This window comes from Trachurus japonicus, chromosome 19 (genome assembly GCF_045865225.1).
Source record: "Trachurus japonicus isolate A0001 chromosome 19, Traja_1.0".
Taxonomy (NCBI): Eukaryota; Metazoa; Chordata; class Actinopteri; order Carangiformes; family Carangidae; genus Trachurus; species Trachurus japonicus.
In genome coordinates this window covers 7,167,427-7,195,130 of record NC_140925.1, presented here as the reverse complement: position 1 = coordinate 7,195,130, position 27,704 = coordinate 7,167,427, and the positions used below count along the sequence as shown (strand labels likewise).

The window sequence follows — 27,704 nt, the reverse complement described above, 5'->3', positions numbered from 1 at the left end:
CTGAGCAGCTCAAAGAGCAAAGCGGCCTCTTTTTCTTCATTTATGTTTATAACTAAAGAGTGTGCGTGTGACTTTGACGGCCATAGACACACTTAGAGGGATATCATTTAAAGTGCGTACCTTGTTGGCCCAGGCATCTTCGTCCCAGGATGTAAGCTGCAGCACTCTGATGATCTCGTTTATCTCTGCGCTCATCTTCTCCACAGTGAAGTTACGGTTCTTCAAGGCCTCCTCCACACCCTGGCTGCCAGACGTCTTGGTCGTCACAAATATTTTGATACCTGAAAAATACAAAACAGAGCTCAGACACATGATGCAACAAGAGTAAAAAAACAAAAATCTATAAGAATGTCCTCCCTGTGCAGGTGGTGTAAGATTACCTGAGATGAGGATGGGCAGCAGCTCTTTGACGGTGTTCATGGAGTTGACCAGCATGACGCGGTGTTCCTGGTGGGTCAGCTCCTGCTGTCGCTCATCAATCATCTTTGCCATCTTTGTCATTCCTGGATGTAGACAAGAAAACAAGAGGTGGAGAAGAAACTTAGTACATTTAAACAAAGAATGTATGTAGCAATGGTACTTCAGTATTTCAATTTTTACTTTTACTCTTCGCATACCTCACTGAGACATTTTGTAATTCCTACTCGTAAATACTTTTATCTACATTTGTCTGACTGTTCGGGTTGTTGTGCATAGTTTATGACTTATATAATATGTAATTATACTTTTTTTGTTGTTGTTAAAGTTGAGGAAATACAAAATGAAACTGATTCGTTCTATCCTTAACATTATATAAAGCCATTCACAAAACAAAACCTGAATGTGAATATATAAATTCATTATAGGTGATGGAAACAGTTTCTCAAATTGATAATTGTTGAGATTTTACATGGAACTGAATTTCACATATGTAACTTCAATAACACTGTGTATAATTGTACTTTCTGTATGGTGGTGTTGCTTTTATGGTAACATTTATTTTATATTAGTTTCACAGGGGAAACTTCATCACATATCACAACTATTTTTTGTTTAATGAGTAGTATAAATGCTTAGATGTCAAAAACAAAGTGTGAACTAAGACGCTGCTGTCAGATACTGTCGAGGCAAGGCTTGAGCAACATCATCCTGCCCCTGTGTCAGCAGCAGACCGACCTGGTCCGAGGTTCTTTGTGTATGTGATCAGGTCCTCCATCGACTCCACCACCTCTGCCACGGTCAGGTACTCGAGGATGCCTTTGCACACGCGGATTATTTTGCGGACCTGTCACAGTGATGGGATAAAACGACATCAAGCACTGATTTTCAAAAAACAAACGTTGCATTTCCAGAGAAAAGTGATTATGCAAACACAGCACCCGCTCCCTTCCCCCCCCTCCCTCGCTCCCGTTCACATGCTCTCTAATTGCACTCTGACAATGCTGCCTACTGACATTCCAGCCTCTTTCACTCCAGCTTTATTTGGACTGCTGGAGTCACCACTCCACTATACAGAGTGATCCCTGAGCTGCATTTGAAAACATGATGGCACCGCTGACTGATGACTCCTGCTGAGTCCTGCTGAGTCCTGCTGACTGCTGCAGACAGCGCTGGGACGCCGCCCCGCCTGATATCTGCCCACAGAGAGCTGATGTGCAACTTTTCTATTTTGCTCTCCGTCCCTGAGAGGATGAGGGGAGGAAGCGCCTGATGGATGATACCCCTGCTGCCTGGTGTGTAAGATTTAAGAAGTGTTTGTGTAAGAAATATGAAGTTTGTGTAAATTCCACTGGCAGGTCTGCCACATTTATCTACCTCTCTGTCTCCATTATAAGGCTTACAGTACCCCAGAGGGCGGAGGAGATGGATACTGTCCTCATACCAGAAGGGCTGGTGGCAGCAGACCTCTGCCTCACTCATGTGTCCATTAAAAAGATATTAAAGCCCTTCCAGCTCGCCTCCTGCTCATTAAAAATCAATGCTACAACCGTTAGCACAGTTACACGCTGTATTAGCTATGTCTTCTCGACTATTCCCATATCTTTCACAACCTGCCTAGTACTATTTGTGAAAATAATACGGTTCTGATAGTGACAGAGAGGGCAACAGCTAATATTTACTTAACAACAAAATAAACAAATAATAACCACTGAAATTTGGTTACTTAGGAGAAGTGAAGGAGATACGTCAGGGGCAGGATATCTGACAGTTAAACATGCACTGCGGTCTTCAGCTTATCACGAATTCTGTTTCCTGCTATTACAAACATTTATGACCAAAAAAAAGCACAGAATATGTTGAAACTACTGTAGCGATCGCTTTTGCATGCATCTTCATTTCTTTGGAGAAAAAGAATGAAAATAACTGCTTTGTGGTTTGTAAATGGTGCAAAAGCACGTACACATCACTGTAAATAACAGTATATGAAATGGTTCAATGCACTTCAGTCTGTCTAAGGAAAAGACCCATATTACTTTTATTGCAAAAGCCACAGTTTAGTTTGCAGACATGTTGATCCACCAGCGACATCACTAGATCCCCAGAGAAAACACACAACACATCCTGGTGCAATAGCATACACTGACTAAACCTCACAAATTTTCTGAATCAAATATACAATGAATGAATGTATGAATGTATGAATGAATGAATACCTCGGCCTCATCAAAGGTCAGGAGCAGGTCAGAGGTCCCAGAGAGGATGCCCCGGGAGCCATCGATGAGGTAATCCCGAGCAGGAACCGAGTATGGATCGGCTTTCAGCATGGAGGCGGCCTGCACCAGCTTTGTGCACGCATTCTCCACTCTGTAGGAAGCACAAAAATATTGATTTAAAAACTGGTCGGGAAAAAAACAAAACCACCTCAAGAACAGGTCATGCTGATGCCCTTCAGAAGCCAGATGGACAGTAGTACACATGGAAACAGCAAATTGCCTGCAGCAAAAACCGATGGAAGGCTCGGGGATACAGCTACTGTAGCCATAACACACTGTAACTACTGTCTAAACATGATTTTGTTTCATTTTCTCTTCTTATATTTACCCATCATCACATTTAAAGCTAACTGTAATGTGAAAGCTGATGGGAGTCAGATGAAATATTTGAATATCATTCTCTATACAGGGTTAAACTGGGAATAAGGAAGGGGGTAGTCCTCTGTGCACAGAAATTATGTTAAAGCATAAAATATCTACTCTTCATACATTAACTCCCATAAGAACTTAAGGAAACTTAAGGAAATTAAAAGTACCTGAGTACAATATTTAAATGTACATATTATTATATATTATATATATACATATTAACATATCCTGCCTATTGTAGGTATTGCAATACATCCCTGCTGTAAATAACATATGTATATATATATATATATATATATATATATATCTCCAGTATTTTATTATTTATCTCATTGCAGTACTACCTCATTGTTTATTTGCACTACCAACTGACCACCTTAATCCACCTGCCACTACTTATCTATGTTTCTACTTGTACATGTTCTCTGTTGTATTATGTTATTGCTCAGTTGTTGCTGTCCTCATTCTGTATCCCATTTTTATATGTGTATAAGTGAGTTCATTAACCGGAGTCAAATTCCTTGTATGCACATACTTGGCAAATAAATGTGATTGTGATTGTGATTTCAGCTTCAAAGAACAACTTTTCTGTATAACAAGCTGTGTCCAGCTGGCAGCTTGTGTCCACAATGAGCTATAGGTCAGCATGCACTGACAAAAGACACAAATGATCATATAGTAACTTCACCAAAACATTGCACCAACCGAAGCAAATGGTGTAGACATGCTTTCACAGACACAGGATATTGTGAAGTTGCTTTTCATACGTTTCCTGTGTGTGTTTCTCTAAGCTGCAAACCCATGGTGAAAATATAAGTTTTGGGTCCATTTTTGATAATGATAGGGATTGACAAATTCATGAAAACATGATCGTTGCACAATCTAGACTGTATGTGGTGTGGTATTGTCATTATCCGAAGAAGGGGCTTTAAGAAGAAAACAGATGGACTGAGCCTGAAAGGTCATTGTGATCTCTAAATAGTAGTTTGACTAAAAGTAGATTTGAACTAAGTGTGTTTTTTCCATGACCTTTGTCATGGAAATGCAACTGGACGAAATCTGAACTGACCCTTTTTTTTCTCTTTTTTGTCAAGGATATAAGGTGCAACACACTGTAATGAGCCTAATTTATGAATTTGCGCTAATATATTCTGTAGGTAAAAGTATAACTTAATGCATTGCTGTCTACAGAGTACATCTATCTCATGACCTAGAAGTTCATTTGTTCTCCCAGGATGTGACTTGGAACTCAGCAGCAGTCCTCAGCGCTGTAGCTGGCTTCGGCCCAACTTCACCCCTGCTTCCACAGAAATGTAAATGATTGATAGTTACCTCCTGGGCGTGATGCACTCGGTGAACTACAGAGCTACAAAATCTGTGGGTTCAGTCTTCTGAGTCATCGTCATACATGCCACCTGCATAGTATCATAACAGCCATATTGCACAAAGAAACGGGCAACGAGCCAAGGGCCACCACATGTTGTAGTTCCCACAGAGTACTTCCTACTTTTGCCTACGGGCCAAACGTTGCTGCGGAAACATGGGAACGTTATTGCTATTTTCCACATTTTAGGCGTTGCAAAGGAGACGAACAAGAGGAGCTCAGTCTCCATTCTTCTGAAGGAGCAAGGCTCCTTATGGATAAAGGCTAACATATGTGCATAACATCGAGGCTGACGTGACAGTGAGTGTGTGTGTGTATGTGTGTGTGTGTGTCTTTGCAGAGCCAGCCAGCAGTGTCCTTCAGCATGCACCAGCGAGAAACAGCCCATGCATTAACCGGACCCCGACAGACACTATATTTAGTGAAGGAGACGCATTCCATCGCATGTGCTGATGGATGACGACAGGGTGACGATGTGACTTTGAGGCGCCAAATGTGTTGAGTCTGATGACCTGTGCCTGCCAATGCATTTCATCCCTGACCTTGGGGGGGCTCCCAGGGCCCCCGCCCCCCTCCTACAACTGTAGTCTCTCGTGTGATGGGGAACGGTGAAACTGTGTGACACGGACAGACAGCAGCTGGGCACAAGTTAATGATTTAGCTGATGTGGAGTCAGCCAGGGAAACAAATGCAATGGTTAAATACAGTACGTACACCTCTTCTTTGCTACAGCAATTCTGTGAGTGTATGTGGGTGTTTCAACAGTAATGGAAAGCAGAAGCAGCCAGTGGCTCTTATGGAGAAAAAACATGTACAGTATGAGTTTGTGGCCCTTCTCCTTTAGGGTAAAGGAGCTCCTCCCTGGGCAGCAAAAAAAAAAAAAAAGTATCTACGTTACACCAGGGCAAGGCTCTGAGGCACTTAACATGCCATGTCTGACCTTTGCTTGGGCACAACCAGCCATTACTGCAGCAGATAAAGAGAGAGAAAGAGAGCCAAATAAAGGCTAGTGGGTTCCACATCCTGTGGAGAGAGAATCACTTCATCCAAAAACACATCTCAGATGCTTTGTCATTGTATGGATTTGAGCTATGCAAAGTGACACGCTTGTGCTTACTTGATAAAAGCTGGTGGCATGTCCCTTTTCATAATCTGGTCCTCTGTGGTTTGTACAGTCTCCTTTCCCACCTGGAAAAAGACACACACACACTTCATGAGTTTGGATTTAATATAATATAATAAGGGGTTAATAAACAGTAAGAGTGAGATACGCAACAGAACCCAGGAGTAAATAAAGAAGTACCACAGTAAAGAAGTAAGCAATGTTTTTTGACACATTTCACATAATTTGTATAAATTATGTATTTTAGGATATTTTTTTAATAAATCAGTCATAACATTATCATAAGTAATTTAATAATTGATTCCAACGAAATCAATGACCACATGTAAATAAAAGATGTTTCTTTTTCTTCTTTTTTGTGAACCTGTCCAACAGCAGGTGCTCACTTTGACTCAGTTTCAAAGTTTCCGGTACTGTAAGTTTCAAACTCCACCCGTCTGTTTCATCGCCTTCCAGGCCACAGGAGGCCGGAGCCCAGGGGCCTCATGTATCAATGTTGCGTACGCACAAAAAAGTGGCGTACGTCATTTTCCACGCCAACGTTCAGATGTATCAAAAGTGAAATGACCGTGGAAAAGTGCGGTGGCCCACGCCAACTCCATAGCTGGCGTACGCACGTTTCTACAGCTATTGTTCCTTTGGCGACACTTAGAGGTGAAGCTGGGAAACTGTTAATAATGTGAAAACTATTAGTCCTCAGAGTAATGTGCACATCAGAGACACATTTATGAACAACCCATCCACGTGTTGCAATTAGATAGGTGGATAGAAAAGCATGCGCAAAGTGGTGCAGAAAATAGCATCAGCTTTAGTCTTAAGATATTGCAGATGCTGCAGTGCGAAGTGCACACGAGTCCCGGAGGTTTTTTTTTTTTTTTGCACATGATGACTCCGAGGGCAATTCTCTTGGAACTGAGCGCAGTGCGCTGCAACCGGCCTGAGAGCGCGACACGTCGGGGAGCCATGGGTCGCCTCCATTCAGGTGCTGACCACACTGTGAACAGGAAGCATTTTTATACTATAAATGTACAGATCATATGTGATGCGTAAATGCATCACATATTAACAAACATTGTGGCGAGGTGGCTGGTTCAGCGCACGATTCATTCATTCAGCATAGTTGAGGACAGATTACAGCCTGGGACTGTATGCGCGCAAAGTAAATGTATTTGTTTAATTGTCCTATGTAACCCCCCGTCCCGATGCACATTGAGCATGTCTGCCGAAATATCACACTGTCAGTGACTTCCTTTTTGCTGGTTAAACTACACAGACTGTGTGAAGTACTTAATGTCAATAAACACATGCGTAAAGTTGGACATGTGTCTTTATCAGCCTCCCTGGTGCACTTCTGCATTTATTTACTACGCGATCTGTGTATAAAAGAAGGCAAATAAAATTGTAAATCCATTTCACATAATTTAATTAGAGTACATTGTCTGCTTTCATTTGGGATGACAGCGGTCCTCCGCCTCACGTTCACCTTTATATCACACACACACTCTCCCACCCCCTTTGTGATGGTGCCGGAGGACGGCAAAAAAAAAAAAAAAAAAGATGTTTACACGGCTCAACTTTATCGAGGAGCACCTTCAACTCAAATTTGGTTAAATTGCTGTTCCTCACAGTTTCTCATGGTGTTATCTGACCGTAAAGAGAAGGGAATCTTTGGTGCAGGCCTTATTTACATTGATTTGCATATTTAAATGGAGGCGTGGACAGGGAGGAGATTACCCCTTCGGCATGTGCGCTCAATTCCACGTTGATTGGGATGTACAAAGGAAAAGTGCTTGGATCCATGCGTACGCACACTTTGATACATCAGATTTTCTTTGTGCGTACGACAGTTTCTGGATTCTGGCGTACGCCATGTTTCAGTATGAAATCCACGCAAGTATTGATACATGAGGCCCCAGATGTCTGTGCAGATCATCGCTCCACTACGGTGTCAACACAGAACCTGTAGTGTGTAATCACACTCACTTTTTCATACAAACAGTTTACAGTTTTGGGAGCAGTGGGAGAAAACATGTGGCAGGAAATCCAGGAAAATGTAGTGAGGGTGTGTCAACTAGATGTGACACACTTTACTGCTTTGCAGTGACAATGCTCAAAACGGAGCCATCATATCTTGTCATCTTATAGGAGTTATTACTGTAAAGCCAAATGATATGCATTTCACACTATGGACAAATGTGCAACCAAGACTTGACTTAACACTGAGGTGAACCATAGTTTATCTATATATCATCAAACATGCAGAGTTTGTATCGATTCAAACGCCTCATCGTACTGTAGCGTCGAGTTACTTTTAGCACAGTAAATGTGTTATCACCTTGATTGAGCGGAGCCAGTTACAACCATAACTCAAATATAGTCGAGGTATGCAAGAGTCTAACCATTGTTTCAAATCAATGCACAAGGATAAAATGCAGAAACTACAGAAGTAGCACTAGAACTTCACATTTGCTTTTGTGATTCTAATCAGAACAACTCTTGAAGCTCATTTCCTCTTTCCCTCCCCTTGATCTTTCATAAGCATGATGATAATGCACTGTTGACTGGCGAAGGTCTTTGCCTCCTAAAGTCCAACAAAAACCTAAATCTGCTGCACATTCTTCTTTCATTATTGACAAGCCACTTAGTTAGTGTATTATATATAGGAATGGGTAAAGGTGGAACCAGGGGTTGACAGACGGACTCCACTCGAGACAGGACACACCCGCCGCCCCATTCTCAGTCCTGATGACTAGCTCATCAGTCATGAGGATTTTGTATCAGTCAACACTTTAAGCTCCAGCCTGAGTTTCAGAGTTGGCACAGTTGCGCTTGCTCAGCAATGTTTTAAGTTTAGATCCATTACAAAGTTTTTAATGCAACTCGAGCACACATTTTCTACATCAACGGCATGTCACGGGCATGAGTTAAGCTTTGTTACCACAACTTTCCCCCTAAGGGAGTTTTTGGTCTTTAATCATGCAGTTTTTTCCAGAATGATGTCCTGTTAACTTGCCCATTATTTCAATAAGGCAGCTGTTGAGGGGGGGACCAAGCCTCGACACAGTTGTAATGTGTAAAGCAGCTGAACGCCCCCCTCTCCTTCATATGCCAAAATGACTCACCTCCCCCACCATGACCTCAGCGCTGTAGGGAAACACAATTCACCCACGTCAAGCTGCCACGGGTGAGGGATCGCACACGTTCATACCGGGACACGGATCACGCCGACTGGGTTAAATGAGCTGCATCGCCGCCCAATAGGGAGACGTTAAAGCTATTCCTTTACATTTCACATTATGATTATTACAAATATAAAACGACACGAGCCATTACCTCACTGTCACACATAATTCAGCTACATGCAACATTTTGAACATGTTACAATGTGCCGTGCCGTCATATGCTAAAAGACAAAAGAGTCATTTTTATACCATTTGAAATGTGCAAAATGTGCAAAATATAGGCTAACAAACGGTGGAGACTGGTTAGACTGGGTCGGGCAAAACAAGCAATTCGTAAGAAACATTAGGGCAGGCTTGGGTAAAAAAAAGGGGAAAAAAGCACAAGTTCAAACTATTTTTAAAAGTAGAAACTGCTTATATTTTGGTTATTTATTATGGAGTCATGATGCTGTGGTGAACGGTCCCCAAGTGCTCGTCAATCTGATCAACTACAGGCAGTAGCAGAGCCATTCCAGATAGTTGACGTGGAGGCTGAAATGGAGCAGAGAATACACACACACACACACACACACACACACACACATACAATCACACAATCACACACACACACACACACAATCACACACCTCTTCACTCTCTTTTCACTAGAGCGGAGGGACTCTGAGTAACTGAGGGGTTATAAATTAGGGCCAAAGGTTGTGCTAAACTAAAACTAAAGCCGAGCGGAGGGTGTCCATCTCAGACTGAAGTGGCAGTGTACACATGCCACCCTGACATTCCCCCAATGAGTGGCTCTGAACAAAAGCCAACGACAACAACTAAAGCTGTTCTGTCCCATTTCAACTAAAGGGCAGTCGGCCAGGGCTACAGAGGAGGAATATAGGGCACAGACAGACAGAGAAGTAAATAGAGGTGGGGAGGGAGGAAGTAACACAGAGACCTTATAGCCTTACCAACAATTTAAACCACACACATTAGCCTCCTTCAAGAAAGTAAAACCACCGTCTGGCCGTGACTGTCACACAAGCCAAGCAAAATGTTGAAACCAACTCTGAACTTTTCTTTTTCGGGCTTGCACTGACTGAACTACTAAAATTGCTTTTGTATGCACCCCAACAGCTACTGGAGCCCTTTGTTTCATTGATTTGTTGGTTTGCAAGTACCTGTAGCAAAATGTGCAGATTATAACCTATTGCAGCATGCATGGATTGTTTTTTTGGCTGGACTGCAACAGCAGGGAAAGCCTCATTTGGTTGATTACCTGTAAAAACAGGTTCTAGTTGTTTTTTTTTAGATCAGATGAAGCAATTCTCTTGAGGCACTGCCATATCATTGACAGTCAATGGATTAAATGACTCAATATGCACGCCTGAGATGCAGCTTGGCCTGATAAACTCAACGCACTTGCTCATGCAGGAACAGATTTGGGACAACAGTAAGATTTATGAGAGTAAAGTCAAGTTTAGACGTGACCTAAACCGAACAAAAGACCTAAGAAGGATTGGCTGCGCTATAGGCGAACAATGTGGAGGCCAAACGCTAAAGCGCGAGCAGCGTTTAATGGGCGCTGACTCATATTCTCCCCTAGAGCATCACGCAGAGTGTCTAAAACCCCGAGCTGTTCTTGAGGACTCTTTACGGCATTCAACAGGTCACTGCTATCTTCCTTTTCCTGCTCCCTGCGGAGCCTCTTCCTGCTGTCTGAAGTTCAAAAACAGTCCACAGCTGAACAGCGATCCAAACAATTCGCTGCAAAAATAGAACAGGGACCCAAGTTTATGGCTGTTGTTGTCAAGCAGTTTGTGGTGCCTGGACGTCTTCCCTATTTTCAGCCTCTGTCATGATTTTGGACTACATACAGTACTTATGATACACTGAGCAGACTCAACATTAGGGTTTGAGATTATTTTTAACTTCTGATTCATGCGTTTTGTTTTTATGGGCTTAAAAGATTAATAGTTTGCTCTATAACATCTTAGAGGACTCTCTCTCTAGTTCCCAGAGAATGGGATAACATCTCCAAATCCAAAGATATTCAATCTACAATAATATAAAACTTGAAAAAATAGCAGGTCAGTAAAATGAGTAATATTTTGGCATGGTTTCTTTGTTTGATAAAATGATAGTGAAGACAGAAAACGGAGCCAGAGAGGAAGTGATGATGTGAGGCTGTTCAGTTTCAGCTCGTACTTAATCAGGGTATCACAACACAAATATCCCCTTCCTTGAACAGATTCGAGCAAATCACTTTAAGGAAGGACATTTGTTCACTTCCATGTTCCTTTTAAAGCTTGGTTCACACATACTGTGCTACTGGCTGACAGTCTCCTTTACCATTTTTATCTGGAGTGGAAAACACTGACAGTCCTTTTTACCATCCAAGAAAGCTGTGTGGAAACCCTGTGTTGAGAAGTAGCTTGATAAAGTGGCTGCTCCTTTAGAACAGACCTGGCTTTGTTGACAGCAGCCCATCGCTCTGCCCCGGAGAAGAAAGGCCACTCTGAAAGCCTCAAGGCTGCCAAGACACAGCCTGCCTTTCACATGTTGGGCAGTTTTAGCACAATGCTGCGTTAATCGTGGCGACTGCAGGGATCTACGATGGTAAGATTCTGGCAAGTGCCGCCACCGCTGCCCTTAGCGATGTCCTACAAATAAACCGTCTCACTCTGCTTGCAGGTTTACAGTAATCGCTCAAAGTGCGACTCAGACAATGATTCCTACTCCCAACTTTGCACTGCAACCCGATGAGACATGCCGTCATAACTTGATGCCCCAGCAGTCCATTAGCTACACTTGATCAATAATCTCAAATCCAGCAAGTGCAGCGTTCTGAGATAGCATGAAGCTCTTCTTGACTAATCATGACTCAGGGCCAGCAAAGAGGTTGCTCTGAAGGTCAACACCTTTATAATGCATCCGTCAAGCGGTGTCAAACAGGGTTTATTAATTTGGTTCAGGAAGCGGCTACACATGAGGTGTCCAGGGTGATGAAAAGTCACAAATCAAACGGCCTGCTTGGCCGTGGCAAAACAAGCTCTGCAGCCAGAGAGAATAATATCACAACTATCTATCTCATGTTACAGGAGCTTAGCAGCTCATACAGTGTTACTAGGGAGCGGCGCTCATCGGTGGGAAGCTTCCCTTTTAAAAAGAAGAGTGAGTCAATACACGGCTGGTCATAGATGAGCTGTCATCCACCAGAACAAGGGTTGCTAAAAGAAGACAGATTATTTTCATTGCATCAACTGAGGGTTGAGGAGGAAGGAACATCACACTCCGTTATCCACTGAGGTGATTTAACGGCTGTTGAATTTCCAAGAGATCTAAATCCTGATCAGCGCACAGGGTTGTCACTTTGTATTTTTAAATCCTGAATATTGCAAAAAACATATATTTTAATTGAAAATAATGTTACATTTCAATTCTTTTTTTTTTTTTTTTTGGAGGACAGTGTACAGTATTCAGCACTCCCTTCAAAGGGGTGCGGCTGTACCCAATTGCAGCAGTGGCTGATTTACATTGGCACTGACATTGCCTACATTAGACAGACAGACAATATTAGGCCCATCAGTAGAGTCAACTATATTAAATTTATCATTAATTCAACTATTGCTCGCTCTTTAAAGGGGAACTACGTAAGTCTAGTCGCCTTTCCACTGTTTTGCTAACCCTCCTCCTGGCCATGTGCATTTGTTTACAACAAGCGAGAACTCAATCAATAGAGCAGTCGCGTTATCTATTATGACGTTACAATGCATATATTTGTGTTGTTTTATCTGTCATAAACAAGAGACTACGTGTTACACGGCGCGTTTGTGTCGCATTGCCGCAGAGACGGGAGCTACAGTAGGACACCGGGGCGGTGGCTCTGATCTTACAAGGTTGGTTTTCAGCCAAGAGCTGCTAGGTGGAAGGCAGACAGCCTCCATTCTCCCTCTAACAAGTTACAAGTCATTTATTAAACCATCACAATTACTCTGAAGCTGTTTAATTAAGGTAAAAATGTAGTCCTGCATTGGTCCTCTTTGGCAAGAGTTGAAGAACAATGAGTGGGAAGTATCATTTTGTATTGCTCAAAACTGTTCCAGGTGGCATGATATATTCTATGTGACTGGTGGAAGAAAACATCGTAGTAAGTGTATGTCAATTGTTGGGAAACAGCTTCCTGTTCAAAAAAACTGCAAGAGAAGAACAAAAATGTACAGTTTCTGTGGGTCGTCCAATTTGTGGTCTCAAACTGGAGAGCAGCTGGATAATAGCTTAGATTTCTGCTTGTGTTTGAAAAATAAAAAGTCTCTCCATGAACTAGCCATCTGCAGAAAGCTAAATAGGTTTCCAGGGGTACATTTCTGGATTACTCCTGCACATTAATTACATATTTTATATCCCATATAAGTAATTAATATGCTTAAATTAATCATCAGGCATGTGTTTGTTAGCTTGTTGCTTTTGTGAGGCAGCAGGAGCACCACCAATCAGAGGAGCGTCATTCGTTACCTCTCATTCATCTGAGTTTGACATTTTAATATTTGGAAAAAGCAACAGCCCTAGTGGATTGAATTCTTTGTCACGGCCTGTAGCCATAAACATCCCACTGCCAAAGGAGAGGGGTTTCCCTTCGTTGGCTCGCACTCCCGTTCCTAAGAGGGGCCGACAGCTGCTGGGTCTTCCTGACTTGGCTTCCGGCGTTTCCTCATCATTTCAACACTCCCCGGCAGCCGCCCGGTCTGATAAAAGTTTCATCAAACTCGTGAAAAATAGTCTTCAGATGCATCATGAATCCTTTCTGTAAAGATGAGATTATCTCCTCTCATTGGGAACGACGCAAATGCCTCACGTCCTTGTATTGTTACCAAGGTGACAAAATCAAATGGCGAGCATTTCGAAAACATTCCCCCTGACAAATTACAGGAAGTTGGAGTGCCAGGTAATAGGAAGCCTTTTCTTTGTATGCCCTTAAGCCCTTTGCTTAATGAACACATTTGTTTCCCATCTGTTATGGATTCAACATGTAATTGACTGAGATGACTATTTAGGCTATGACTTCATCAAATACAGCTCTTACCAGAATTTAGCATTAAAAACCATCCATCTGCTTTTCTGTTTCTACTGTATGTGTATTTTTAACTTTAAAGAAACTGTTGTTGAACATTTCCAAGTGTGTTGTTTACGTTTCCTGACCAACAAGTGATATGCAAGTCATATCACACAACCCAAAGAAAAGACGGTGGTGTTATTGCATAAAAAGTGGTATTTCTTAAAAGCAGCAGCAATGCACCAACTGTACAGTCACCTAGTGATCTGCACACAGGAGCATCTCCAGAGATCATGTGAGCCTTGTGATCAGCGCAAACAGGAAGACAAACACTTATGACTTTATCCGTTCCAAGACTCTACATCACTGGCATTCTTTTCTTTATCCAACGGCAATAAAAATAATGAAGTACAACAGGCCTGAAATTAAAAAAAGATCCTGTTTTGTCAACTCAAAGGAATGACTACTGACATAGCGTGTTGTTCTTGCATTTATCCCAGTAGGAAAATATTTGAACTATCATTTAATCAAGCGATAACTTAGTTAAACTCCAAATCTAAATGTGTAATGGTTTCATTGTGACTCAGAAACACATTCCCAGTTTGAAACTTCTACCTCAGAGGTGTGAGAAAAAAAAAAACTAGACTAACTAACTGCCTTCCCAGGCTCCATTGCTGCATGGAGAAACACTGGAGTTTGTTCTCTACATACAGCTCAGCAGGTTTTGAACCAACCCTGCCACCAGCTTGGTAACTGCTCTGACTTTATACCCTGCTTATTGCATAAGCAACACCATGCACAACAACTCTTATACTTTTCCAAATACACCATTTACCCATAACAACCACTTCCTTTGGTTAAGAGCCCTATACCAACTTACAGCTACTTGAGAGTTGAAACAGAGATCAAAGACCCTTATAGTGTGGCTGGTGTGAACTGTTCTGTGAACTCAGACTTTTGTCAGGAAACGCTTGCTCACAGATATTCTTACTCAATATTTTATTCAAAGGATCAGCTCAGCCCACACCCACCACCCCCATCGAGCCAGGATGCATTCCTGCTCGCTGGGAATTCTTCGCATTCCTCATATTTATCTTTAATTGAGGTCTGAAAACATTGAGGTCAAAGATGCTGATGGTTTGTGAAGGGTCTCGGTCAGACTGAACACATTTACTACTTCACAATGCTTTGCAGTCGTGCTACGCTTAAAACACTGGGTCAGTTTACACTTTAATCTCCATGCATCTGGAATAATAAGATTAGGCCCTTTCAAATTAATAATTTACAAGGTCTACACACTTATCACAGTGAATGCACCAGATCTCCTCAGGCTTACACACACACAAGCATCCTGAAAGCCCATCGTTGTTTTCTTTGTCTGGCAATTGGGAAGAAACCTGACACAACCAACAGAATATGAAGTCTGAAAGGTACAATTATCTGTAACTGGCTTTTGGGCAGATATTCAGGTCATCCAAATCCAAAATCCACCTTGTTTTTTATGCTTCTATCTCAAGAGATTTTTTTTTTACTGAATCCATAAAGCAGGAAGTCTGTGCAACATGTGGTTTTCCTTGCAACACAATGAGGTAAATAGCTTTTTTTTCTGACACAGCCCCACCCTGGGAAAGTCTGGTGAAATGCAATTAGACAACCTTATCCTTTTCCCCTCCAAGGATGAGCCCTTTTTCCACCAATACACTCGTTTAGTTGCAAGTGACTTAACAGATGCAAAAACTGACTACTGCACATTCATTTTTGGAAACAATGAAACATGCACGGGCAAAAATGGCAACACCAACACAGTAAGCAAAGACAAAAAGCTTATTTCCTGATAGTATTCAACGGTCATCAGAAAACAAAGAAGTAAAAGATATGAGCCATGAGGCATGATTTCTCATTTGAGCTTCGCAATGTATGACTCACACAACTTGTGGGACTGAAACCAGACGAAATTACATCTCATCCTCAACTTCAATGAACTCATAACACTGTCCATGTTGTAGTGTTGCTACAGCAACTGGAAATAATTACAGCCATATCCATCCATTCATTCATGCCACACTGTTGGAAACATCTGATCACAATTCAGAGTGTCCAGAGCGCCTGGATCATTTCACCCCCAGCTAGTGGAGGTTGCAAAAGATATTTTCACGTGTCGGAAGAAGTTGACAAGCACTGCTTTCATGATAAATTGGTCTGCAACAATGTGTCTGTATCTAAAGATGCAATAATTGGGTTTCTAGGCACTTGGGGGCTGAGTTACTTTCCAACATGCTGACAGACATCCAGCTCTGACGTATTAGCGCCCTTTTATGTTGCTGGGTTAGCTGAAATTTGCCTTACACATCTGCTAACATTAACATTATTTTAAGTCATGATTTCACTTGATGAATGTTAAGTCCAACAGTCACTCTCATTTTAGCTGTGGTTTGATCTCTGGCTGTTTATATCCTCTACTTTCTTTGCTGCCTAGTTACTGGTACTGGCCAGGTAGCACACAGTGGGATTATTTGAGCACTGCAAATGTGCATCCAAAGTATAGTATATCTAGCATATTGGTAAAGCATAGGAGTTAGCTCTTAATTCTCTTTGTGTACGTCAGAGCAAGCCACGCTTTTGTATTCTTTGTTGATGACACTTTAACTTTGTTTAACTGTGCACAGATACAGTGAATCAGATGTTTTACAAGGTGCAACCAAATGTTACCGTATTATTGGACTGTCTGTCACCCAAGGAAACATAGTACCTTCAAAAAACACTGACATTAATAAGTATGTTTCAGTAGACAAGACTCTCTGTCAACATACTGTATTTAAATTAAACATACACATAAGACGCTCTTACAAAACCATATCTTCCTAAGAGGAAGGAAGTCTGACTGGTGTCGACATACAAATAACACCCACAGAGGGGTGCACACCTACAAACAAAACAAAAGGTGCAGAATGAAGTGTACTGGCATGAAATGGTTGTGGACCATGAAAACCCACTACCGGTAAATAAATCGGGGGGCCAATGGGAAGCAATTCCTCTAAATGAAGCATTCCTTTGGTGACAGGAGACGCCGGAGCAATCGTCCAAATTTATCGCCCCAACAACTGCCAGGGACTGTGTGTGCTTCACCAGGCTGATAGAAAGGAGAACGCACAGGAACCAGGCCTGCCTTAATATAGCCTATCTCTTCCTATCCTTAAAAGCCGCAATATCCGTCATGTCCCTTATATTTCCTTGTTTCCTTTACGAGAAAGCTGCAATGTACTAGTCTGTATTTTAGACAACATACTTTTTAGGAACTGCATTTGACATTTCCTTAGTTTTGTACTATGATACCGACATTGTGGCTCAGAGGAACACCATTGTGGTTTGGTTGAGTTTGGTTCTAAAAATACCTAAAACTGCAGCTGCATCTAGTCGAGGGATGCATCTAATTTCATGTTTTTGGAGAAAAAAAATGCATAATTAATAGGTCCAAAGACAGTTTAAGTGCTCTGTGTGGTGAGAAAAACACCATGGGTAGCAGCTAGACATAATAATGCATGAGCACTTGTTATAAGTGCATCAAAACTAACTCAAAGCAGCAGCTACTGTGCATACTATATTAAGAGGGTTTGCAGGTTTTTTGCAAAAAAGTTGTTATCGGTTGTGGTTAATTTAGTGGTTTCTGTGCTATAGCTTTAAAACAGAACACTGCTGACAGTTAATGTGTTATATTTATGATCTGTGCTTGTGTAATAAATCTTTGCTTGATCATTCTTTAAACAGTCCCATGCAACAGTAAGTGGGCCTAGGAAGCTTGTGTTGCAAATCTCCTGCAGGGCAATGAACTGTCCCGCCTCCTGTATGAACTGAGGTTGGAGTAAATCAAACATGATGTGTATCTGAAGTTCATTCAGACTTCTGATTTCACAGAAAAGCCAGGTCAGTGGGTTTTGTGCGGGGTGGTGGTGGTTTAGTAATAGACTCTATCCTGCTCTAGTACCTGGCTCATACAAACCAGCGGCGGTGCACTGCCTACGTCAAGATATGGCAGTCAGCTACAAGAGGAGGCAGGGCATATTTTCAAGGGGAAAAGGGCGTAACTGCCCTTTGCCCCAAGTCAAACAACTTCAAGAAACTTTGATAGCATCCATACATCCTCCCTGCAATGAAATACACATCATGCAGCTAGACAAACTCGCACTAAAAGTAGCAGCCCACTGTGTTTTAAGTTAATTTGAGAGCGGACGGTGTGGGACAAAGAGCGACAGGTAGCCAGCAACACACGCTGGGACTTCACCACATGCTTTTTTATATATTTTTTATTTTACCAAAGGGAACAAAGTTAGGCTACTCACCCGGACAAGGTTGCTAACAGCCGCCTGGACGGCAGCAACCGGCGCCGACAGATCTGGTATAGCTTTCCCGTCAACTTCACCTTCTTCGTGCATTATCACCAGATGGGATATCTGCTGAGCCACCGGCTCCAGGATACTTTCTATCGTCTTCGTGTGAAAAACCGGCATGGTGACAACTTTAGACCACTATCCAAGAGAGAAAAGATAAGCTCTCCAACCACTTAAGGCGGTTCTACTCCCGAAAAGCCTTTAAAAAACAATCCCGGTAGCTTTTCTTTCTTTTCTCCAGGACAGTTTCACCCTCCGGTGTGAGAACTACAACTACTCCCGTCAAACCATAAACGTGAAGAGCTCCCAGCCAGAGAGTGGGCGCGAGGAGCATAAACGTCAACCGGTTACGTCCGCCTTCTAGCCAATCAGCGAGCGGGAAGGCAAGGCACGCTGGCGTCTGATTGGTCGATCGGGGGTGCCACTCTGCGTCGGGCACCTCCCGCTTCCACACAGGCGAGTTTGCTCGAAATCCGAGTGCTCCCAAAATTACGTAATAGATCCTCATGCCCTAAAAAGGGAAATATGTGTCTACTGTTCACGAAGAGTAGATTCCTGCAGCTGTAAATTACATAGTCAGACAGGCTCTGTTGGCACCTACCGAGGCTGACGTGAGATCAGATTTCAGACCACTCTGAAAACAAACGTCATAAATTAGGAAATTCTTAAGAAAACTTAACTTAACCCTCTAAAAGATACCCATAACAGGGGAAATGTGATGTATAGGCTGCCCAGAACCAGTTTTGCTATCTACTCAGTAGCCTACTCAATAATGAATTACTATCTAGAGTAGCCTATGAACATGTATTTTAGTCTTAATGGATTTTGATCTTAGAGCATCAGTGAGAGCCAAAATTATTATTATAGCCAACACCAGCCCCTCACAGTTGTTTACAACAAACCGGACCAAGCTTTGTCAAAGACTGTCCAAACCAGCATGGCACATTTTTTCAATTCCTTCGCTGTCCCATCCTCACGCCCTGAAATAACAATATTTGAGGATTGAAAACCAACTGCCAGGCAAAGCAGCTAAGGAATTCCCACAGAATCCCAAGAGGGACTGCAAGGCAGCAGCCCATTCCCTAAAAAGGAAGAGTCCAAAATGAAAGAATCAAGGAAGTCACTTTGTTTGAACTCTTTTGTAAACATACATGGGGCTGATAATGCTTTCCTTTTATATAAGGGGGTTATTACACCAAATGTCAGTGAAACATAATCATGTTGAAGAGGCCTGGATTTCACAATTATTAGTGATTTGGTTTTATTTTTAACACAGGCACAATTTAGAAAACTCAACTATTCTCTGAGGTGAACGTGGCTACAATGGCAAAACTACCTACAAAATGTAATTGCTCACTTTAAGTATACATAGGCTATTCTTTCTCATATATATCCTTTTATTCAAATAAGACAAAACAAAAACATGAATTTACATTAGTACCAACTGTATTCCACACTGTATTTCCCAAAAATCAGTTAAATGGACTATCTTGGAGACTCCATCCTGAATTTAGACATCAAAGATGGCCTGTCGTCTTCTCAACTCTCAGGTTACTGACAGGGCCGTCCCCTGTGTCCAAGCTGGAATGTGAGCAAGGCTCAAGATGGGTGGTCTCCACCATCCCCTACCGTCCTACTGATAAAATGATCTGGCAGGTTCCTACTACTGCTGCAGGGAGGTTAGATCATGTCCTGACAAACCAGCGCAAACAGTGAGTGAACTCAATTACGTAAAACAAAACACACCGAAATTTAGATTTATTTCTTTATCAAGTTACATCACAGCCAGATGAGTTATTCAATATAACATCTGTTGTCAGAGTTCACCAAGTGGAAGGTTTCTCATCTGAAGGCTAAAGGCTTTTACATTCTTTAGTTTCCGTTTTCAATCGCTACAAAAGTCAGCAGTTGGTGCCATCCTGTGGCTGAAAGAAGTAACTACAGCCAGTGGAATGGGAACATGGAAACAGGAAAAGCTACACACTTCACTCATGTTTCTTCGCTTTAGAGTCGCTTTTCTATCTGCAGGAAGAAAAGCTGCAGCTTATTGTGAAAAAATCATCACAGAATTGCTGAGGGCACAAATTTGCCTCTACACTGATTGTTCAAGAACTGTGGCTCTTCTGGCGGAAGCAGGTGTGTCGAAATACATAGTAAACATTCAAAAAGTAAAAGCATTGTCCTCTCTTTAGTTTTGATCTGTGACTTTGAGGTATCAGTATTTGTAACCCTGCCTGTTGGGGACACAATGAATATTAGTGCACTCCTATCGTGATGCAGTCTGCACTGCATAAATAACAATGACAGCTTTTGATAACCTACTGTGTGGACCTCTTGTGGAGAGTATGGCTACCCTTCAATTCCTCTAATCCACATGTGTATACAGTATGAGTATGGCTTACTACTGTAACAGGAACTTGTCTTCTGTGTCTAAGTAACGTGTTTTTTTTTTTTCACCTATCCATCCAGACTATGTGCTTTTTTTGACATGTCATGTGGAAGTAATAAAATGAACGATGGCTGAATTCCAATTAGCTGTTTTAATTTCAGGGATCTGCCAAAGCGCTGGCTGAGTCACCATTGTAAAATGTCATGTCAGTTTCATCTTTGAAGCAAAATTATCCCATGAATGAAATCTGTGCATCATGACATTTGTTTCCAAAAACACATTACTGTCAAATGGGACAATTATAAGCAGATGTTAATGGTATAATTCAGTATCTTAGGAAATTCAGTTATTTGATTTCTTTCTGAGAGCTGAGGAAATCATTATCCATTTCACGCCTGTTAAGTTTGGACTTAGCGCCTGCATGTATCAAGCCTATCTTAGCAGAAAGACTGGAAGCATGGGGAATTAGCTTCAACATTCAGAAATACCCACTTTATAAAGAAGGGCAAGTCTGATCTGACACTGATAATACAGCAAAGACCAGAGGCTAAGCTTAGTGGACATCTAGTTAAAAAAGAAAGTGAAAAGAGAGACTAATACTGCAGAAATGTATTTATGGCAATGATGATTATTTGTGGTAAAAAAAAAAAAATTTTAGCTTTTCTGCATAGTTGTGAAAGATGACAAAACAAAACTTCTGGCCCAACATATGTCTACATCGTCTGCCAACATCTCGATAGAGTCTGGTTGTTATCTTCCATCACGCAGCCAGAAGATTTTTCTGTGCATGCATTAGAATTGGTCCAGATGTGGACATAATCATGCTGTTTTATGGGCCAGACTCAGGCCGTGGAATTGGGTGAGTACTGAGCCAGAGACAAACAAGCCTGTGGTGGTTTTATCTTGCCATCTACACTCTAAAATAAGAGAGGCAGAATCAATGCAATGTGAATAAGTGACATATGTATTTTGTAATATATTAAAAGACCACATGAGGGCACACATGTTTGCAAATAGAATTGCCTTAGTATAACACTTTATATAGGCATATGACATACGAACAGTTCAATTTATGTTTGAAATTCACATGTTTCTACAGTAGGCTATATGTGGATGATTTTCATTTATTTTGACTCTTTAGCTAATATCTGCTTCCCTGGAGCTAATGAGGGAACTTAGACAGATGTTTGACGTGTATTGTACTGTTGTCAGCATTTGTCTCTGTTTTTCTAATTGTTTTCTAGCATAATTTGTTAGTTTTGGTCAATTATTTTATGTCTGTTTTGTTTGATTGTAACATTGATATGATTTCTCCTGGGTGAAATTGAATGTGAAGTATGAAATTTTGACTATTTTTTGATAATAAAAGATTGAAGATAATTAAAAAAAAAAAAAAAATTACATCATCATTTCTCTGATATCATAAGTTGGAGAGAGTCAGCAAGAAAGCACTGCTCAAGGTGTGTGACTCAGTACCATTGTTATGCCCTGTGATAACAGCAGCATCAAAAATGGGGAGAGGACTCACCAAACTACTCTCTGCTTACAATACTTTCATGAAGATCTATCACTGGGTCATACTGTAGTCACGTGTGTGTAGCTGACCTTAATGTGACTTGGTTTGTTTTGTGGTTACATCCGCTGGGGTCAATAAGTAGGGAGGTGCTTACCTTCTGAGGTAAAACGCACAAGGTATTCAGTGTATAGCCAATAGATGAACATATTGTATAATGAACATGCCTCTGTGGTTTTAGTATGTCCTTATAAAACATTGGGCTCCAACACACTGTTGTATTAACTTTAGATTCTTCAAAGTTTTACATCCTTTAATAAACCAGATTTATATTCCAGCATTAGACATTCAGTATCTATGTAAATGTAGGATCTTGTGCAGAATTTTGAACAGTACCCTTCTTCACAACAGACATCTGGAACAATGAACCCAACAAAGAACTCGCTTGCTTGGTTGAGTAGCATACATTTTTTTTAAAAATCTGTCATTTTTTGTGGTAATTCTTTCATAGATTCACAAATGACTGAACATATTCTGTGTAGTTCTGGGTGTACTCTCTAGTACATTAACTCAGTTTAGTGTCGAACAAAGAGCTGGCAAATTGCTGTGGAATCAAACAGAGCCTGAGTTTGGACAAGTGTGAGTTCATTCAGCCATCTCATTTTTGTTATTACAGAATATGTACTGAACTGATCAGTGTTACAGCTTTGGGATCATTACACAGCAAGTGAGGCTCAGTAAAAATGTCAACATCTAAACTGCATTCAGCCCAACACCAGTTATTATGTAACATATATGAGGGCACAAGCCACCATGCAGGCATTCTTTAACAAAACAACCACTGCAGAGGATTAACAGTATAGACTGATATGAGCATTCCACCTGATACACAACTGCATGCTAATACAATCCAGCTATTGAGATACACTTTGTAATAATAGCATGAATAATAAATAATAATATAAAGTATATTGTTTAGAGCAGGCATTGCTTATGTAATGTCATGCTGCAGCATTAATAAACAGCAGATCACCATTAGACTAGTATATTGAGGTTGGCACTAAGTGCAGTTGAGTGAAGCAGCACATAAACAGATGAACAGGAGCCCAGCAGATGTGTGTAAACAAGGATATTAGGAAAGCACATAAATCCAACACTCAGCAGAGCCGGGTTCAAGTGATGTCAGGTGACATGATCAAACAATATAAATTTACTCACCAACAGAGATTTTCAAACACTGTTTATGTCAGGTAAATAATATCTGGGTGTGCTGCCATGGTGGGCAATGTTTGCAAATATTAGTACACAGAACCTATTGAGACAATATGTTTTTTTTGCCAGAGACAGTGAATAAATACAAAAAAAATTGCCCAAACAAGCTGCTTCTACTTTTTGGTGGTAAAATTACTGTTAGATGAAAACTTTTATGTAGAGAAAATTTTTATGTGTGAAATCTATGTTAAACAACGAATATACCAAGAAAAAATAATTATGTAAATTGACTATATGCGAGACAGTTCTGTCATATCAATACAATATAACCCTATAGTGTGATGATAGCTTGTAATAAACCAGCAGGACAGAAAATCCCCAAAGGCATCAACCTAAAACATGTGCAAAACATATAACATTGTACATACTACATGTTTTTATATGTCAAAGCTATGCAAGCAAAGAACATGAAAAAAAAAGCATCATGCACATACCAGACAACAACCAATGTCAAAATAATCTCCTCCACTTAAAGAAATATTTTATACTCTGGTAAATATAGCACATAGTGGCATGACAGCAGCGATGGAGCAGAAATGATCAACAAGCAGAAGACCATGTCATTGGCCACATGCAGTTCAGTGGAGGAACAACCCAGCAGCAACAGCAGCCAGAAACCTCAGCAGTCAAATAACACACTTAATGCTGCTGAGGACACAAACATGGACATTAACCCCCACAGCATCTATATATGTTGGCTTAAGCAACAAATACTTACCTTGAGTGTGAAACAGTAGTCTTTGGCGTCTCAGAGGACGTGTTGCCTGGTCCAACTCTGTCTGCATTAGGAGAGACAAATCCTCTGCCAAATCTGTTTTTAGCAAACATTTCATTCAGTGTCTGCAGCAGAGTTAGCAGCAGTAGCACAGCACTTGGCAGAGCAATGACTGTTTACAAGAAGCTGCTTTATTGCTCAAAGTTTGATGTGAAAGGCGTAAGGCTGTTATGTCAACTCCAGTTGTCTGCTTGAGCTACTAGAGCATGTGAGCTCCACTATATTAAGACATGAGTAATTGGAACTTCTATAATGCATGAAATTAACAAGGAAGTTGGCCAAGTCAGGTAGAGGAGAAAAAAAAGTAAGGAAAGTGTGTCTTGGCTAATCTTGTGACTGTATGTATTTATAAATTTCACATAATTTCTTAGACCATCTGCTGTCACTGCGGAGTCGTTGAAGGTGATTTTTTAATCGGCATTTTTCATAGCTGACACTTTGATGTATCATGGGAGGTAAAGCACAGGTGTAATTAATGATATTTATAGCAACTGCAATCTGTCAAATTTTGTCAGTTCCAGGGCCACCTTATTGTAAACCCAAGCTCACCATTATATCTTATAATGACATTAAAAGGAGAATTCCGGCCATTTTTGACCCCTAAATTGTTTTCCTGATGGTCACCCAGTGTTGGAGGGAGCAGAAAACATGACTAAAATTGATGCAGGCAAACCGGAGTTACACCATGGCTATCTGTGCTTGGGATAGCAACAATGGTAACCTATGGGGGCAATTTTTTCAACCACAACAAACACTCAAAAAACAATCAAATATCTATGGTACATGACTCGAATCAATACCAGACACCACTGAACTCATATAGTGTACAGTATAAACAGTATAAACTTTGTGTTTTTGCATGTAGTCACTCACCTCAGACAGCCGAACTCTGAAACATCCTGGAAAGACATTACATGGTAATGTCCAAAATATATCCGACCGCCTAAGGATTTTGTTGGACTACGAACCCCCCTCCCAGGTCTCCAGATGCACTTTGAGGAATAAAAAACTACTCCGGAGTAGGCCTATTCATCAGCATGAGAGTGAGTCAATAATGACTAAATTTCATTTTTTGGTGAACTATTCCTTTAACAATTGTTTAATAACCGAGTGAAAGTGTAGTGAAAAATCCCCAGCCATTAGTTTAGTGACTTTTAGGTATTTGCGTTGGTTTTCGCAAAATATTATTTTCCAAGTATCGACTGGCAAATAAAGTCACCTCAGACCAGAGCTAAAGGTTCTGTAAATTAGTTTTTTAAACATTAATATGGCATCAAATTACTTCCATCTATGTAAAGGCGTAATGGTGCAGTGAGCAGTTTGGCAGTCTGATAACGCAAATATGTTAGTGAAAGCTCTCGTGCGTGTATGTGCATGCAAGTCCTTCGTGTTAAACTGTTGGTCCTGCCCTCTTTGATAAACACAGCGAGACTGGTGCCTTGTGATTTGGCGCGGTAGTATACAGTCGTCAACACAGTGTTTAGATGAAAGCTGCAGCCAAATCATTTCCTCCTCTGGGGAAGCCACTTTTTCAGCCCTGACAACTGGTCATGAGGTCACGGGGTCAAATCCCTAACAGGCAGTCAACTGTATAAGTGCCCAAAAAGTTTTACCAACTCTTGTCAGTGTCCTAATGGCTGCATGCGAATACCTTCGCGAAAAATGAAGTCCACAGCTGAATTTCTTTCCCTCCAACCAACTGTGCAGCAAATACTGGTCCAGCTTTACCAGGACAGACGTGTGAGTAACTTGTTGAGTATGTTACATGTCTGTTTTCATTAATGACCAGCTGCAGTAGACATGATGACATTAGCTGACCTTTGTTTGTTTGTTGTTAACGCTGCAAATGTTGCTAGAGCTGGCTAACTGTCAGCATTGCTGTTGAATAACTACAGCAATACCATTGTCAGCTAATATTTGTGGCTCTTTTTTTCTTTTCTTTTTTTGGCTTGGTGCCACATGAAATGCCATGAAAATCGCTTACATTTACATTTTATATCTACGATTCAAGATGAATGCCAGTGTTGCTCCACGTGTGCTGGATGTTCATGTCATCTACTTTTTAGGGCAATAATGCACCTTGTTTTTTGCCTAATCTGCTGCTCCCATGTGGCCTTTACAGGGGACAATGCAAGTCGGTCGCTTTTTCGCTGTTTTGGTCGCTTCTTTTCTCTACAGAGCTCCCCCTACAGTTTCGGAGTGCATATTTTCACTGTCGTAAAAACTCACCGCTAACCTTCCTCCCTCCCTCCCTGGCCATGTGCATGTGTTTCTAGTGGAGCTGGCAAGAAGGCAATCTGTGGAGTGATGTCTACCGAGGTGGGTAATGTAATCAGGGCGCCATTGAAAAAGAGAGCTTGCTCTCAATTGATCATTGACCACACCTAGAGACCCTAAAGGTGTAAAGCAGAGAGCCTCCATTCTCTCCATAACAAGTCATTTAACCATCACAATTACTCCAAAGCTGTTTACCGTAATTAAGGTAAAAATCTTGCATAGTTCCTCTCTAAATCAATTGGTTACTACTTTACATGTTCATAATACCATTAGATACTTGTGTTTTTGCCACTTTAACAACCCAAAAATGCTGTTAAAATCAATTTTGAATCAGGAAACTGTTTTTGCAAATCAGTGGCGGAGATCACCTTTGATTTCAGAGGCAACACAGCTCTTGATCTGTTTCATTGCCGGACCACTTGTGACACTTGTATGACCAATGCGAGGTCTTAGCACTTAAGTTCCAGAGGAAAACGCTTGTCAATTGTCTTGTCAACATAAAATCAATGCAGTATAGGCTACAACAAAAGTCTGAAATGCACCTTTAAAAGTTAGTCCATTTGGTGAAGGTCACACCTTGACTGACCACAGATGTCTGGAACCATTCCAATATGCAAGAGCTCCCGCTATTCATTCACACACACACAGAGAGAGGCAGATAAAGACAAATTTACACATTCTGACCTTCAGTGTCACTGTCTCACATAAAACTATACAAACTTTATGTTATCCATATCTAAATCTCTACCTACATCTTTATCTGGCTGCTGACTACTACACCTCTCAAATGAGGATCTTCATGTGTTACTCAGAATGAAATATTGTTGATGTTGATCAGTATCAACCATTTGAACTAATTGGAAACTGCAGTGAACACAATAATGGAGTGTGCATTGTATGTTTCAGTGGGAGTATAGATATGTGGTGTTTCCCTAAAATTTAAATCCCTCTCACCCAAGCAAACTTCCCTCAGATCTTTTTCGCATTTTTATAAAATCTTTTATCATCCAATTAACATAAATGAATTTGTTCTCTGCGCTCTATATCGCGCTCCCTCTTTTTGCCTTCTCTGGCTTTTCACATCTGTGATTAGGAGAGTGCCCTCCTCAGCCCTGACTCAGATGGTTAGTGAGTGTATGTTGCTCACTCTCTCCTCCCCTTGCTTCTTTTCTTTTTTTTCCTCTCTCTCTCTCAAGCTGTCTTACTCTCTCCCCTCTCCTCTCCACTCACTCTCTCTCCTCACTCTCTCAACCTCTCCCTCCTTTTGATCACTTCGGTCCCTTGCTCCACTCCCTCTCTCTTACTCC

General features: G+C 41.2%; 1 protein-coding gene across 2 annotated transcripts in view; it reads right to left on the bottom strand.

Annotated features, from left to right (window-relative positions):
• The window catches only part of LOC146967290 (vinculin), a 29,743-nt gene extending 11,243 nt beyond the window's left edge, over nt 1–18,500 (bottom strand). Inside the window, exons 1-6 of one of the 2 annotated variants that reach the window (XM_085761942.1) lie at nt 18,124–18,500; nt 5,564–5,634; nt 2,634–2,784; nt 1,156–1,264; nt 381–503; nt 121–281 (exon numbers count right to left, since the gene is read on the bottom strand). In XM_085761942.1, the coding sequence (XP_085618068.1) occupies nt 121–281; nt 381–503; nt 1,156–1,264; nt 2,634–2,784; nt 5,564–5,634; nt 18,124–18,291 (783 nt within the window). In that variant the 5' untranslated portion in view covers nt 18,292–18,500. The remainder of the gene's footprint in view (nt 1–120; nt 282–380; nt 504–1,155; nt 1,265–2,633; nt 2,785–5,563; nt 5,635–18,123) is intronic. The other variant, XM_085761941.1, reaches the window with a different exon arrangement.
• Nucleotides 18,501–27,704: the final 9,204 nt, after the last annotated feature.